Source organism: Fusarium keratoplasticum, chromosome 5, assembly GCF_025433545.1.
Source record: "Fusarium keratoplasticum isolate Fu6.1 chromosome 5, whole genome shotgun sequence".
NCBI lineage: Eukaryota > Fungi > Ascomycota > Sordariomycetes > Hypocreales > Nectriaceae > Fusarium > Fusarium keratoplasticum.
In genome coordinates, this window is record NC_070533.1 from 2,059,313 (window position 1) to 2,075,317 (window position 16,005).

At 54.7% G+C, this 16,005-nt stretch overlaps 5 protein-coding genes across 5 annotated transcripts; 2 read left to right on the forward strand and 3 right to left on the reverse strand.

Moving 5' to 3' along the window:
- Positions 1–2,627: 2,627 nt before the first annotated feature.
- On the forward strand, positions 2,628–4,488 carry NCS57_00727000 (Isocitrate lyase; the record flags this gene model as incomplete). Its single annotated transcript, XM_053057126.1, has 4 exons — positions 2,628–2,858; positions 2,921–3,076; positions 3,164–3,506; positions 3,578–4,488. The coding sequence occupies 4 exons, from the start codon at positions 2,628–2,630 to the stop codon at positions 4,486–4,488; spliced, it is 1,641 nt and encodes a 546-aa protein (XP_052913321.1).
- An 842-nt stretch (positions 4,489–5,330) lies between these two features.
- Positions 5,331–7,579, reverse strand: NCS57_00727100 (Non-specific serine/threonine protein kinase; the record flags this gene model as incomplete). Its single annotated transcript, XM_053057127.1, has 4 exons — positions 5,331–5,578; positions 5,627–6,265; positions 6,318–7,153; positions 7,212–7,579. 4 exons carry the CDS (start codon positions 7,577–7,579, stop codon positions 5,331–5,333), a joined length of 2,091 nt encoding a protein of 696 aa, XP_052913322.1.
- Positions 7,580–8,699: 1,120 nt separating this feature from the next.
- NCS57_00727200 (uncharacterized protein) lies at positions 8,700–9,515 on the reverse strand (the record flags this gene model as incomplete). The annotated part of the gene is made up of 3 exons (XM_053057128.1): positions 8,700–8,778; positions 8,831–9,366; positions 9,429–9,515. The coding sequence occupies 3 exons, from the start codon at positions 9,513–9,515 to the stop codon at positions 8,700–8,702; spliced, it is 702 nt and encodes a 233-aa protein (XP_052913323.1).
- A 293-nt stretch (positions 9,516–9,808) lies between these two features.
- On the forward strand, positions 9,809–12,198 carry NCS57_00727300 (DNA polymerase epsilon subunit B; the record flags this gene model as incomplete). The annotated part of the gene is made up of 2 exons (XM_053057129.1): positions 9,809–10,497; positions 10,548–12,198. 2 exons carry the CDS (start codon positions 9,809–9,811, stop codon positions 12,196–12,198), a joined length of 2,340 nt encoding a protein of 779 aa, XP_052913324.1.
- A 302-nt stretch (positions 12,199–12,500) lies between these two features.
- On the reverse strand, positions 12,501–15,782 carry NCS57_00727400 (uncharacterized protein; the record flags this gene model as incomplete). Its single annotated transcript, XM_053057130.1, has 3 exons — positions 12,501–13,027; positions 13,080–15,660; positions 15,720–15,782. 3 exons carry the CDS (start codon positions 15,780–15,782, stop codon positions 12,501–12,503), a joined length of 3,171 nt encoding a protein of 1,056 aa, XP_052913325.1.
- Between the last annotated feature and the right edge of the window lie 223 nt (positions 15,783–16,005).

Genomic DNA, 16,005 nt, shown 5'->3' on the forward strand with positions numbered 1-16,005 from the left:
AAGTGTATCAGTGGTTTGGGGTTCTCGGTAGAAAGAAAGCGGAAGGCCGAGGTAGTTTTGTGCCTCGAGACGCAAGGCGTGGGGCTGATGAGTGCCATTGGCCTCTCATAGGTATCTGGAAACGCAAGGATAGGGGACAGCTTCTAAAAGCAGGGGAAAAGAGATGCAGGAAATAGATGCTGTAGGTGGTAGAAGGGGGTGGGAGTGGTGGACTTCAATTCCCGGACAAGTCAGCTCCGAGGGGGGATCAAGGCCGTGAGATTCGGAGAAGTATGCTCGGAGAACCGATGAAACTGTCAAAAAAAAGACGGTTGCTGTTCTCGGTGACTGAGCGAGAGTGCGGCGGGTTGCTTCACATGCCAGAGACCTCCGCTGCTCCGGTGAGGGCGGGACTCGGCCTCGGCCAAGTTCCGGGGACGGAGAGAGGCAAGGCAGGGACGGAGGAAGGCCGAGAAGGGCAGATTGCGTGCGTGCAAGAGCAATTGTACCTGTGTAGAGAAGGAAAAAGATTGAAGCCTGGCTATTTTACTGATATGCTGATTGGAATTGCATCGCTATGCAGCGTGGACTGCATCGTCGTGATGTTGGTGGTGATGGTTGATCCTCTGAGCCGTGATCTAGTTCAACTAGAAGAACCTAGATCCGGCCTAGAGGGATGAGGTCACAGCCGGTGAAGAGGGAGAGTCGAGGTGAGTCAAGGTGAGAGGGAGAGACGTGTGTACCCCAGGTTTCGAGGAGGATTACTTCATCTAGCATGGATCAGGTTAGATGTGGTACGGTAGATGGCCAAGTACCGTATCTGAGATTTTGGGGTATGGGATCTCGGTTTGGCGTTCGTCGGGGAAAAGGCACATGGCGGACCCGAAGTCTACACAGGGTTTTGTACATTATCTTTTAGAGCCGTTGTTGGCCGAAGTTTACTGTCTCGTCGGCGACTCGGAAAGGGTCATGAGACTGGTTTATTGTGAAGCAGCTGAAGAATTGGCTTTGGCATTCAGTCAGATCAGGTCTGAAATGGGGTATCATAGCCGGTATACTGCAGTATCTGGTCAAGAGGCCTCAGATCGAGGACACCTACCTAGGTATTGAAAGGACGGCGTTCGGCATCTCGGTCAATGGGCGGCAAAAAAGAAGCCCTGGCCAGCGGATCCCCGGATCCGCCATGTGCGGCAAGGTGCGAGGTGTCAGGCTGTGCCAGCCTTTGAGCCGAAGATACGCAAGACTTGACTCTTGTGTCGAGAAGAAACAGAGAAGAAGGAAAGACGTCATGCAGGTTCATTCTCCCCAGGGGCGCACATTCTGACGGCTCTGCAAGGCCAGGGGATGGACATGTACCGAGCTCCGTTTTTTCTTTTTAATTCTGCTCTGCAGGCGGTATGTACAAGCTGCGTAATAAATGCACAATACGGAGTGTGTACATACGTCTCTGCAAGCCCAATTGCCCGTCGCGATCACGCTGCGGCCGTTGATTCGACAGAGGCTCCATCACCGTCAACGGAGGATTACCGTCCAGTTTCTCTGCTCGCCCGTGATGGCCTCGACGTTTCTCCCTCGGTGACTGTCCGGAGGTACGTACCCGCACCGTCCGGCTCGTCTACCCCAGTTTGTTGGCCACGGATCATGCCCGCGCGCCGGCCGGTTGGACGGGGTTAGACGCCCCCCCCCCTGCTTTTGCGGCTGCTCGTGACGACAGGATGGCGGTTCTGACATCCCATCCATTGAGTCCTTCTCTAGGGCCGAGGTGCAAAAAATTGTTGTTCGAAGGCTGGCGGGTTTAGATTTGGTTCCTGCTCGGTGGGATTCCGAGCGAGGGCCACTATTCTTGAGCCGCAGTTGAAGCGCCGGTACCTGGCTACGTACCTGGGTTACGTAGGTGATGCTATACAGAGCATCTAGATGCTCTTGAGTGTCGAGTTGCAATGAATGAACCACTGTAAACTACCCGTTCGTCCGGCTCGTCAAGACACATGCAAAAGTCAATGGCAAAAAATACACAGAAAAAAAAAAGAGACAATCTGGCTAGGCTGACGGATCTGTCCTGGCCTTGTGATTCTGGACCAGGCCCTGTTTGCCGCTCTCGTGGCTGGCTCTTTCCTCGTGGAGGGCGGGTCCACTATTTCGTTACAGTACCTCCATCTCCACCTCCACCCTCCACTTACAACTTCCACTCCCCCAGCTCTTGTTCGCCTTTCAACCACGGCTAACCAAAGGCCAGGCCAGACCAGACCCAAAACCGACTCTCGACCCCAATCATTGCCTCTCTCCAATCACTGTGGATACCCTGGGCGTGCATCCTGCCCGTCCTGACTCGGTGGGGCACCCGCTGAACGCCGGGTGCGGAGAACAATGACCACCATGGGGAATGGGACCGACGGGGGGACGGGGCACAGGAGAAAGAGATCCAAGGTCGAGTGACTCAAGCTGTTGGAATTCCCGGCCGTGATTCTACTTAATATAGCCTCCTCCCTCGTCCTTCGGCTCGAAAAAAGTCTCCAATTCCTTCTCCATTCTCATTCATCTTCACTCCTGTCTTGTGATACCCTCCTCCGCTCCGACTCTTCAACTTACACACGCGACCACCTCAACTCAACCCAATTCACCTCCAACCCTCATCACAAACAGTCACAATGGCGGCCAACAACATGGCGAACCCCTCCGTGAACCCGGATCACGAGGACGAGCTCTTCCAGAAGGAGGTTGAGGCTGTCAAGGCCTGGTGGTCCGACTCGCGATGGCGACACACCAAGCGACCTTTCACCGCCGAGCAGATCGTCTCCAAGCGAGGATACCTGCCCATCAACTACGCCAGCAACGCCCAGGCCAAGAAGCTGTGGAAGATTCTTGAGCAGCGCTTCGAGGTGAGCAACTGCGCGACGCCGGATGCTTGATCAACACTAGACCACTAACACGCATTGTCTAGTCCCGAGATGCCAGCTATACCTATGGCTGCTTGGAGCCTACCATGGTCACTCAGATGGCCAAGTATCTCGATACCGTCTACGTCTCTGGATGGCAATCATCTTCTACCGCCTCTGCTTCTGACGAGCCCGGTCCCGATCTGGCTGACTACCCCTATGTGAGTCTTGCGCGCAACGCCATTGCCACCTGAGCATGGCTTTCACTCAATTGCACTCGCGACTCAGTTTGCTGACTCGGAATTCAGACTACCGTCCCTAACAAGGTCGGCCACCTCTTCATGGCTCAGCTCTTCCACGACCGCAAGCAGCGCCAGGAGCGCCTGAGCGTCCCCAAGGCTCAGCGTGCCAACCTCCTCAACATTGACTACCTCCGCCCCATCGTCGCCGATGCTGACACCGGTCACGGTGGTCTCACTGCCGTCATGAAGCTCACCAAGCTCTTCATCGAGAAGGGTGCTGCCGGTATCCACATTGAGGATCAGGCCCCCGGAACCAAGAAGTGCGGCCACATGGCTGGCAAGGTCCTTGTCCCCATCCAGGAGCACATCAACCGCCTGGTTGCCATTCGCGCGCAGGCTGACATCATGGGTGAGTTTATTTACCCCAGATTCTCCAAATCTCACATGTGAACGTTGGACGCTGACATGTGATATCAACAGGCTCCGATCTCCTCGCTATCGCCCGTACCGACGCCGAGGCCGCCACCCTCATCACCACCACCATCGACCCCCGCGACCATGCTTTCATCCTCGGCTCCACCAACCCCTCCCTCAAGCCCCTCAACGATCTTATGATCGCCGCTGAGCAGGCTGGCAAGAGCGGCGCCGACCTTCAGCGCATCGAGGACGACTGGCTGACCCAGGCCAAGCTCAGCCGCTTCGACGACGCCGTCGCTGCCGCCATTGACGCCGGCTCCTACTCTGACAAGGCCGGCCTCAAGCGCGACTACGCCGCCAAGGCCAAGGGCAAGAGCAACACTGAGGCTCGCGCCATCGCCAGCCAGATTCTCGGCCGAGACATCTTCTTTGACTGGGACGCCCCCCGAACCCGTGAGGGTTACTACCGCCTCAAGGGTGGCTGCGACTGCGCCGTTAACCGCGCCATCGCCTACGCCCCCTACTGCGACGCCATCTGGATGGAGTCCAAGCTGCCCGATTACGCCCAGGCCAAGGAGTTCGCCGACGGTGTCCACGCTGTCTGGCCCGAGAAGAAGCTCGCCTACAACCTGTCCCCCTCTTTCAACTGGAAGACCGCCATGCCCCGCGACGAGCAGGAGACCTACATCCGCCGCCTCGCCAAGCTCGGCTACTGCTGGCAGTTCATCACCCTCGCCGGTCTGCACACCACTGCCCTCATCAGCGACCAGTTCGCCAAGGCCTACAGCACCGTCGGCATGCGCGCCTACGGAGAGCTCGTTCAGGAGCCCGAGATGGACACCAAGGTTGACGTTGTCAAGCACCAGAAGTGGAGTGGTGCTACCTACGTTGACGAGCTCCAGAAGATGGTCACCGGTGGTATCAGCTCTACCGCTGCCATGGGTGCTGGTGTGACTGAGGACCAGTTCAAATAAACTGGGAGACGCCTAATGAAAACAACGAAAAGGAAAGAGTACGACTTTCAAGGACGCATTGGCGAGGAAGAGTACAGTACAGTAGACTAAAAAGGACCCAAGGGTTGTTGGTCCACAGAAGGGAAGCGGCGACAATGTGCTTTTAGCCATCATGTTTTGGACGTTTGATATCATACCGCGGAAATGGTGTTTGTTTCTGTTTTCATTAACGTCGCCTGTTTTCTTATTACCATACAAGTCATATACAAACTAGGACGTCCGGTCACTAGAATTAAAAGATTTCATCTTCAATCTCGACGTTTCATCTGTTGAATATGTGTGAAATCATGTGAGCTCGCTGGCACCTCCCGTCCAAGTCTATCTAGGTGGTGTAATCCGTGCCATTACCTTTCCTGCGCCCTATTCCCTTACACCTTGAACCCATCATACTGCATATAGGCATTGCAACTTCGTATCAACATCATCTCTCGAGTGATTGGACCCAGCCCGTGGTAATAAAAAAAAGACGTCGCTAACACAATCTGTGCAAGATGGCTATAAATCCCACCCCCTCTTGCGGTTCCGGTTCCGATCCCACTCCGAGGTTCGGCATTTCCGAGTCCGTCCGCCCGGTCACGGCGCCGGCTGCCAAGACCTATCGATCCCAAGAGCATCCGCTCCGTAATCGCCTCCTCGAAACGATCCTTTGGAATTGGAACGTCTTCCTCCAAACGCTCATGAGTAGCGCGCGATTCCGGGTGGTGAGTGCGTCTCAGCAAGGTGCTGTGTACGCAACATGGTGCGATTCGGTACGTCCGAGGAACGTGAATGATCGTGGTACCAATATCAAACGATTTCCTCCTCTAGTCCGCTTCCGCCAGCTGCATAATCAACTTGGCAGCCATGTCCAAGAAAGGGAAGGGACTGGTGACGTCCTTTTCCTCGAGCAGCCGGCCTTGGGCTGTCTCGTAACCAGAGCACTTGAAATCGACTAGGTAGACACCGTGCTCCATTTCGTAGATCTGGATATCCAGGTGCAGGGCGACGAACGGCTCATGGGCGTGTCGTCCATCAGTGGTGCCGGCTTTTTCCTCCAGCTTTTTCTTGAGGGCTGATGCTGTTAGTGACAAAGAAGCCGAGAGGAACGCGCCGGACTTACTTGACGTATCCCAACGGACATTAATGTGCCATGGGTCGGCTGGTAGCCTGTATCGCTTCATAGGATCAATGCTTGAGCTGGAGCCTCGGCTGCCATCATAGGAATCGGCAAAGCTGCCGTCACCCGATGCTTCAGCACGCTCCTCTGCGTGTCGTGACTCGTATTCCTCGTCAGGGATGTAGGTCGCCCCCAACTTGTGCAGAGCCTTGTGGATGCACAGAAGGGCCTCCCATGGCGAGTTGCGTGATCGAATACCAAACTGCCACCGCACCGGCTTCGTCTTCTTAGGAGGGTTGATGGGTGTCATGCCTTGGGGTCTTGTGTTGGCTTCGTCAAGGCGCAGCTGGCTTCGCGAATGCGGCCTGAGGCGGCGTGATGTCTCTTCCTTCTCAGCATCTGTCCTGGCAACTGGTAGCTCGTCGTTGATCAAGACCTGAGGAGGCGAGTTGTTGATGGCGCCGGCCTTTTCTCGCTCGACGTAATCCTTGTGATAGGCTGGAAGACTTGAAGGCAGAATGCCAACCTTGCTAACATAAGGACGAGGGGTGGTCGTGGTGGTGGTCGAAGTCGCCGACCGGGCTGAAGACATGCTGAGCATGGGGCTTGACCCTTCAGGCTCTAGCAGTGCTTCAGGGTGTTCTGCATCAGTTTCAATACGCCATGGGGCCAGGCCAACTGGAAGGGGACTCACGATTCACTTGCATCATCTTGTTCTCTCTCACGATCATGTAAGCATCCTTGATGGCCGAAGGCTCGGATGCCTGCAGTGCCTCCTCGACATCGTTCTTGCCGTAACCCATGGTCTTGCTGATCTTTTCCGTGACTTCATTGTGAAGTCTCTCTTGGACCTTTTCGGGAGCATTAGGCGCGATGTCGTTCTTTTGGATGGCCTTGTTTGGATCCACTCCCGTATTGAAAAACTCTTCGACGGGAAGCTGGAGATAGGCGGGGAGATCAGTGGTGAACCAAGGATCTGCCCGGATGTCCTCGATCGTGGCTCGGTGCACGGGGTTGACCACCAACATCTTCTTAATCAAGTTGGCGGCGCCAAGAGGCATCCACTGGGGGATGCTGTAGGTACCCTTTGCGATCTTGGCAAACAGGCTGGGGATGTGCTCGTCGTCAAAGGGAAGACGGCCGACCAGGAGGACGTAGAGAATGACGCCGCAACTCCACACATCTACTTCAGGGCCAGCATACAGCTTTCCACCGATAACCTCGGGGGCGGCATAGTTGGGACTACCGCAACTCGTCTTGAGAAAGTTGCCGTCCGTCATGATATTGCTGAGACCGAAATCGGCAATCTTGACGTTGAGGTTCTCGTCAAGGAGCAAGTTCTCGGGCTTTAAGTCACGGTGGACAATCTTGTGGCGATGGCAGTATTCCACTGCGCAAAGCATCTGCTGGAAGAAGCGACGGGCCTCAGCCTCCTTCATACGGCCGTGCTGGACGATGTAGTCGAAGAGCTCTCCACCAGCGTATTCGAGGACCATGATGATCTCATTGGGGGTCTTGATGACGGTGTAACTAGAGAACCGCGGTCAGCCATGGGTCTGGAGGTTGCATGCTCGCAAGTGTAACGTACAGCTTAATGATATGGGGATGACGCAGCAGCTGGAGGTATTCGATCTCGCGCTCCACGCGTCCAGCCATGTCACGGCTGATGAGCTTCTTCCTGGCGATGATCTTGAGGGCGACCTGCTGGCCGGTGCCGTTGTGAATAGCAAGCTTCACCTTGCCAAAGGAGCCCTCTCCCAGGGTGCGGAGGACCTTGTAGGCGCCGATGCGCTGCTCCGTCTTGATCCTCTCCTTGAGCGGCGCATCGGCGGGGCGGGAGCCAGGTTGAGGAGCATGTTGCTGTGGCTGCAGTTGCTGCTGCTGCTGAGGTCGACGAACGTGGGATGAGGACAAGGAGATGGTCAGCTCCTCGTCCTCGAAGCCTCGGGGAGCCATGGTGATGTCGAAGGAGGGGTGTCGAGAGCCTTGACCAAGGCCAGGAACGAGAGAAAGCGACGGCGGGGTTGGAGGGATCTCGATGGGTACCTAGCGGCGGTGGATGTTGGTGCCCGCTGGGTATCGGGTGCTAACAGCGAATATCAGGACAATGGGCGAGGACGACACAATCCTGATATGTGCGATATGGTCGGTCTGAAGATGGAGGAGGGGAGGGGGCGTTCACAAGGATGAGACGACAAGATGTGAGAGTTGGTGGTGGTGGGCGCCCAAATTATTAGTGCTGTAGCACATGGGAAGTGGTGCGCTCTAAAAGCTCCAGTCTCTCTCGCTGTAGGAGTCACTGACGATGGATGGATGGGTACCCCGGCAGCCCGGGGAGGGGCCCCTCTGACCAGGTGAGGTCGGGTTTTAGTGGAACCCCAGCCAAGGTCGTTCATGGATCCATGGATTGGATTGGATATGGATGGCTGGGAGCAAACGAGACGTGAAATGTGGACCATTGATACTGTATCTATTGATTCCAAGCTCAAAAACACAATGCTTGTTATCATTACAATCTCGACCGACAAGAATCCATCCGAATACGCAACCGAAAGCGTCCTCTTTCAGCTCGGATTTGTTGGGCTTCCTCGTCTCAAGCCATCTCCCTGGAAAATTCTTGGTGAAGCCATTCGTTCGTTCGTGCCTTGTTGGTCGTCGTGTTAATCAGCCCATGATTCATATGCACCTCTGGCCTCATACAATCCATCAGTTGAGACTGCTCGTGGCTGGCTTCCCACCAACTTTTTTTTTTGCTTACCGTCTGATTCAATAGTAACCCGAATACCTTCCCAACAACTCAGAATGAAAGTTGCGGAATAAACCTGGCCGGGAAATCCGGTTTCACTGGTTATGTAACCGTTAAAGAGTTTCGAAACATACGCTCCTAGGTATCCATCCCACAAACGCTCATTACTTGACTCATCCCGGCCAACAAATGCAATGATATTCGTACAATAGTCGTTACAGCTATGATACATTGTCTTCAAGGGCGGTTCCAACCCCAAGCCACTCGCTTTTCCCTTTTTCGTACTCCATCTGTTAATACGTAGACAGACACGTCACTCCCTCAACCAGCTCAGCCGCTACGTTGCTTGGCCTCCTCTTGCTTCAGCCTCTCAATCAACTTGCCCTGCAAAAACGGACTGAGTCCCAAGCTGTTCCCCTGATTAGCAACACTCCCGTAGATCAGTTGTAAAGCTCACTCACATTCCAGCATTGGTGAGGATACGGTATGTCCCACTGGGCTGCACCTTGCCGATGATGGTTCCAGCGCCGTCCACCTCGACGCTCCCCAGGATATCCTCGGGCCAGGCTATCCGTCCAAAGTCTGGGGGATTCCGTCGGTCGCTGAGGTGCACCCATCCTCCCCGTCCTGCCCCGCCGGCGCCTCCTTGAGCGCTTGCGCCGCCAGCACCGGAACCTCCGGCGCCACCTCCGGCACCTTGCTTCCGTGACCTGCCTCGATTAGGCCGCTTTGCGGAGAAGAAGGAGCCTCCAGATCCGAGGTTGAATCCTCCGGGGCTGGCGAATGCCCGCGCCTGGCTGATTAGGTCTTCATCCTCATGGCCGTACTCGGACACCACCTCGTTGAGGATCTTGACAAAGTCGTGGTTCTCGTTGAAGGACTGGGGCGTGGGAGGCACTTCGGTGGTGGTTCCAATCGCTAGGCGCTCAGACGGAGGTTCGGTCTCGAGATAGCTGAGGATGTGTGTGAAGGGGGAACTGGGATTGTTCAGGACTTTCTTGATTCCAGTCAGTGTCTGGTACATTCAGGCTGTGGCTGAGGGTGGTGGTGTATACTGACGATTTTGGGGTTGCTCGAGAGGCTTGAGATTGCCCGGAATGGCACTGCCCGTTGGCGAGCCACAAAACGAAACGTTGTCCCCAGCATTGCGTTGCCAATTGGAGATTCAAAACTTGATGTTCTCTCTCAACTCGTCGCATTCGAGCTCCGAGCTCTGGGAACCAGCCCCACGTTGGATGAGGTCACTGGTTCAACGCGGGACATGTCTTTAGGCGTGTTATGCACTAATGCGGATTCAATTAAACGCGTCGACGCGGTCTTGGACGCGACCCCTCGACGGCCCCAGACAATTTCATGGGGGGCACATGTAAAATCGTCGACATTGATGAATTGATCAATATCAACCTTGACGATTATAATGCTGAACTCATAACCTGAAAATGGACAAAACACCAGCTCCCATATTTCGCAAACAGCGACCAGGCGCTCCACCGTCTTCTGCGATACCCTCATCCTCTCCCGCCTTTGGCACTCCTGTCCACCCTCTCAAGCCCTTCGCCGTCAACGCCCCCAAGGCCGCCATCCTACCGATCATCCTTCCCCCGCCTACGCTACGACCTCTTGCCTTTCGCACATTCACAAAGAAGCACTCTCTTACCCTTACATCATCCGCTCTTCAAGAACTTGCGTCCTTCATCGGAAGGCATTGCGGTTCAGGATGGCGAGAAGAAGGTCTGGCTGAGAGGGTGCTCGAGGAGGTGGCGCGCAGCTGGAAGAACCGAAATGGAGGTGTCATCGTTGAAGGGACTAGCAAGGAGCTGCAGGAGATCCTCAAGGCGCTCGAGGGAAACATGAGCGGTGGCAGAATCACAGGCCCAGCTAGGGGACTCCCACGGGGTGACAGCATGCTCGATATTAAGGATAATGAGGCGCTGAACACGAGACTGGGACTACGGCCGGCGGAGCTCACGACGGACGATGCCAACAAGAGCTTTGGAATGTCGGGATTGGGTGTGGAGGAAGAACCTGAGGAAGAGAATACCAAGGATCCCAGGGCATGGCTCAAGATCATCAACGCCTATGAGCAGCCAAGGCTGATATACAACGTCAGCAAGAAACACTTTGAAAGGTCGGTACACCAGTATATTGGAACCATGCTTGTTGCTAATTCTTCTTCAGAGACACTTCGTCGCCTTCATTATTACCAGCAGCATCACACAAAACGACAGTCTTCCGCAACCGCTACAATGTCATCCACCAGCGTCTCCTCCGAAACGAATCCTTCCAGACCTCGGCCGTCTCCTCCTCTCGCAAGCGCACTCTTCAGCGTTCTCTATCCAACCAACAGTCCCTCAAGCTCACGCCGATTGCCAACCTGCTGGGTCGTCATGGTAGCAGTCACATGTTGCTAGGCCTGCTGGTCATCCTCCCTACTGGTGATCTTGCTATCAGCGACTTGACGGGTACTATTGCCCTGGATCTTTCTCAAGCTGTGGCAATCCCCGAGGACTCTGCCTGGTTCTGCCCTGGTATGATTGTCCTAGTGGATGGTGTTTATGAAGAGGAAGATGAGTCTGTTGGCAAAGGTCTCAGCGGCAGCAGCGGCGTTGGAGGTACACTAGGCGGCCGATTCCAAGGTTTCTTCATCGGCCAGCCTCCGTGTGAAAGACGCAAGGCGACCCTTGGAATCAGCGGTCCTGATGGTGGCCAGGAGCAGACCATAGGAGGCGGCTTCGGCTGGATCGACTTCCTCGGCGTGGGCAGCGAGCGCGCTTGCGGTACTAAGATGAGGAGGCTTGAGCAGCGTCTTCTTCGCTCCCGGGATGAAGAGGATGATGCGCCACCTCGTGGCCGCGTGGTCATCATCGGTGAGCTCAATCTCGACCAGCCTCGGACTCTCCAAGCTCTGCGGAAGATCCTCTCCACGTACGCATCTGAGCCTGAGGGCTCGGCACCCCTTACCTTTGTCCTGATGGGCAACTTCACACAGCATTCTGTTCTAGCGCGTGGTGGCAGTGGCGGAAGTATCGAATACAAGGAATACTTTGACGCCCTCGCCTCTGCCCTCTCCGACTATCCCACCCTCCTCCAGTCATCCACCTTTGTCTTTGTCCCCGGCGACAACGACGGCTGGGTCTCTGCTTTCACCGCCGGTGCCTCGGTGCCCATACCCCGGAAGCCCGTCCCGGACATGTTCACATCCCGCATCCGCCGCGCCTTTGCAACGGCCAACGCCGAGGCAGGGGGCAAGTCTGACGGTTCTGCCATCTGGACGTCCAATCCCAGTAGGATCAGCTTGTTTGGTCCTAACCACGAGCTCGTCCTCTTCAGAGACGACGTGTCTGCTCGCCTGCGTCGAACATCCGTGCGGCTCAAGCCCAAGGCTCACGATGCCAATGCCAACGACTCGCAGCAACCCCCTGAAGCATCTCGAGATGAGAGACAACCCTCCGAACCTATGGATCTTGATGCAGCCCACCATGATGACCCAACTACCACTGACACTGCATCTCCGGCTACTCCCCTAATTCCCCATGATGTCCACGCCGCACAGAAACTCGTCAAGACCCTCCTCGATCAAGGCTACCTTGCGCCCTTCCGCCAAACCATCCGTCCTGTCCACTGGGACTACGCCTCAGCGCTGCACCTGTATCCGCTACCTACGGCCATGGTCCTCCTTGACACGACGGCACCACCCTTCTGTGTCACATATGAAGGGTGCCATGTCATGAATCCTGGTAGTGTACTCGTACCAGGACGCAAGGGTGTTGGACGGTGGGTGGAATATGAAGTTGGTCGGTTGGGCCGACTAAGGGAATGCGCTTTCTAAGCCACATACAGTTCATGGATATTTGCAAAGGAGTTGGCGTCAAGGATAGGGCTGCGATCTGGGTCATGACTATAGGGACGAGATAGATAGATAATCCATGCGACTTGAGAATCACCAACAAGAACAAGTTGAAAACACAAAGACTTATAATCGTATATACCTTACCTGTATCTTTCCTGTATACGTATCGTGATAATATCCTTGAACACGCCGAATGCCTCTCCTAACAAGATATAACCAGTTGTCGTCCAGAGATAGCTATGCAAAACGACCGATAGACACGCCATGAATCTCTTCTCCCATCACTGCAACAGCAAAGACTCCTCGTGTAAAACACCATACAGACCCTCAATCTCAGCCCTCACCTTGTTCAGCTCGGCCGCCACCTGCAGCGTCACCAAGGTGTACGCATACAGCAGGGCGTAGTCACTCTCCTCGAGTGCGACCGGTGACTCGTTGCCCAAGAGATCCACCCCCATGTGCTCCTTTCGGAACTGGTAGATCTTCCCCAAGAGCCGATCCTTGTTATTTTCGACAGTTGGGATGGCGTCGGTCAGCGGATACTCCAGCATCAGGCACGAGGCGATGACCTGGAAGACGTGGCAGATGCGTTCGCAGAGCAGCATTCTCTCCGAGGCTGTGAACTCGAGCAGAGCTCTTTCACCGTCGGAAAGACTACTCCGCTTTGACGTGATAAGACGCATCGCGTAGAAACCATTGAGCATGTTTCTCGTGGATCGCATAATGCGGCCATAAGCTGCATCCGGGAATGGTCCCCGGAGTTCAAATTCAGACTTGGCAGAGGAACGCAGACTTTCCAGCTTGAAAGCTACCACAGAGTCAGCGCCAATTTCAAGGGGTGGGAGGGAAAATGTACTTACCATATCGCTGAAGAGCGGCCTGCTCGCCCTCGCGCATGTAGTCGAGTGTATTGTTACTGTGAAGGGACACGGTGAGAGGGCCACGCTTCCAGATGAGACCCATCTGTAGATACAGAACAGAAAGACCTTCTCGGAACTTCTTTCGCCCAGAAATGGGCCAAAAGAGACGACAGAAGATGATACCCCAGAGGATGCCCAGAGTAACCGAGATGACTCGATGGAAGGCAATGTCCCAGATCAAGGGGTCGGCGCCTCCTTCGTCGTCATCGTCATCATCGACACTCTGGGATATGCTGTACGCATACAGAGTGCTCACATTGTATGCCAGCAGGGCGATTCTGCCCAGGGGAGCCTTCTTGACCACCAAAATCACATAGAAATTGAATAAAGCCACAAGGCCACCCAGGAACACCAGAGCAATGGCATTTCCTCGGCTGACAGTCCAAGCAGTTATAGCGAAGGCAGCACCGATGAGAGTTCCCTTGAATCTGGCAGTTCCTGTCGTGTTTGCCGCGCCAGTCGTCATGGCCGCGACAATCATGAAGGACAGGAGACCCCATTCACCTCGCCATCGCTGATAAATGGGCCGTGTCGAGGGGATAAAAGCGAGCATGGCCCAGAGCAGTGCTCCAATGCCAACCTTGAGACCGAACAGAATATCCTCTCTCACGAGGAACCGTGAAATTGTGAGTATTCTCTGAGCGAACCTCCTCATAATCTTACTAGATTGAGGAGCAGCATCCCAGTTGAAAGTGTCACGTCGCTTCACCATTGTGTCGGGAATACCTTTTGGTAGCTGAGATTTGCGAAGTCTCCTGACTGGTGGTTTGGGAATCAGAGTCTCTCGCTCAGGGTCGTCGACAGGGGCTTTATCCGAGGCTCTAGCCCACTTGAAGTACCTCCAGACCTTGAGCCAATTCCAAGACCGTGAGCCGGTCTCAGTAGAGTACTTCAAGTCTTCAAGGACATCCAGGTAGGCGTCAGTCTCTTCAGCAACAGCCTGCAGGTTGAATGAGAAATGCCCGCAAGCCGCAGCTACCTCCTCGATATCGGCTTGGATCTTTTCCGATCGAGCTCGCCCCATCTCAATGGCGCGGTAGAGTTCCTGCAGGGACTCTGCTCTGGCATTATTGTAGAGGTTGAGGGCATCTCGCAGACTCTCTCTCAACTGCTCGTTGACAGCAATATCCGTGTTAGGGTCCTTGCCAAAGGCAGGTTCGCGGAGGATCTCGGACAGAGTATGAGCCAGAGACTTGATCGACGGGCCAAGCATGTCGATGAAGAGGGCAAAAATGTCCGAGGGCACTTGGAAGGTAGTTGTAGTAGCAAGGGCGCTGTCTGACTTGTTTCTGTTGTTGGTCTGACGTTCCTCTTCGCTCTCGCCAGACTCATCGATGACAGCCAATCGCTCCCTGGCTTCATCCATGAAGTCGGATATCGCACGGGTCAAGGCAGGCGAGAAGCCAGCCTGTGTTGGGGACGCAAGAGGCTGGTTTTCCAGAATCGGAGCCTCTCTAAGCAAGGCGAACTGGGTTTCCAGTGCACTCCGCAATCCTCCAATTGCCTGCGACAAGGTGTCAATGGATCTAGTCAAACGCCTGTCAAGTGGATAAACAGATTCGCGACCCAAGAAGTAGTGCTCAAACTTGGCTTCGCGGAGTGTCGAGTTCATCTTTGCGTAAGCAGTGTTATACCTGGCTGAGACACGACCGTACTCTGCTGACCAGAGCTCATCTTCGGTGCCACTAAGGAAGCCCTTTGTGATGGTCGAAAGCTTGTCGCCCAGAGCCGTAGTGGCGGACATGATGGACTTTCGAAGCACCCGTCTCGCCGAGACCTTCCAGACTAATACATTGACTGCCAAGGTGCAGGATATGCCAATGACAAGCATCTTCAGGACTTGAACAATCTTGTCATCGTCAAAATAACCGCCGTGAACACCCTCTTCTTTGGTAATGACAGAGATGATGGCAATCGAGGTCAAGGTGCAGCCGACGTTGACCAAGGGATTGTTAAGCCTTTGCTTGACCCAACCGACAAAGCCCAGACCTCCTCCAATGCAAATAATCAGGATGAGGGCGTGGGCAGTAGCAGTCAAACCGAACTGTGTCTTCATGGCAATGGCTATGCCCATCGACAGCAACGATATCACTTCTGCGTAGAAGACGGCGACAAAGGCTATCACGGTAGCCTCGAGCATGGACCCAAAGGTTCGAGCAGGGTGAAAGTAGACGGTGATGGTAGCTGTAACATGCTTGCCGTCTCTGTTTCCCAAAAAGTTGGAGAGAGGCGACAGAAAGGTGCCCATGCTACCGAGCACATAGGCGAGTACACACTTGAGGACTCCGTGGCCCTCGTCCGTGTTTAGCCATGCCCATAGTAGGACAAAGGCGACCTTGATGTTGTGAAATACGATGCGCAGACGGTCTTTGTTCGATTCGGCCGTGTCGAATGAGCGATAACCAGAAGCATCGTTGGAGTTGTCGCTGTTGGATGTCGCGTTGGTCGAGGTGCGCAACGAGAATTCTTGTCGCGAACGTTCACCGGTTCGAGGGATGATGAAGGTGCCATTTCTCAGTTTCTGCTCAATGCATTAGACAAGAACAATGGTGTTGATATGATGTGCAGCCGTATACGTACCATTCGCTGAGAAGGGCGCTTGGGTGGCCATGCGGCGGTGGAAGAGCTCGTGGCGGAGCTCATGGTCGGTTCGCGTCGACGTCGTCGTCTTTGGAGTCGTGGACAGTTATTCCGAGGCGCTTCATTCTCTCAAATCTTTAAAACTCGATGGACAAAGCGGCGGCCATCACGAAGTACAATCTAGAAATGGTGTCGAAGCTCGAAGAGGATGGCAAGCTGACGTTGCCGTGGTTGTATTGGATGGATTGGAGCAAACAATGGATGGATGGAATCGGATTGGATAAAA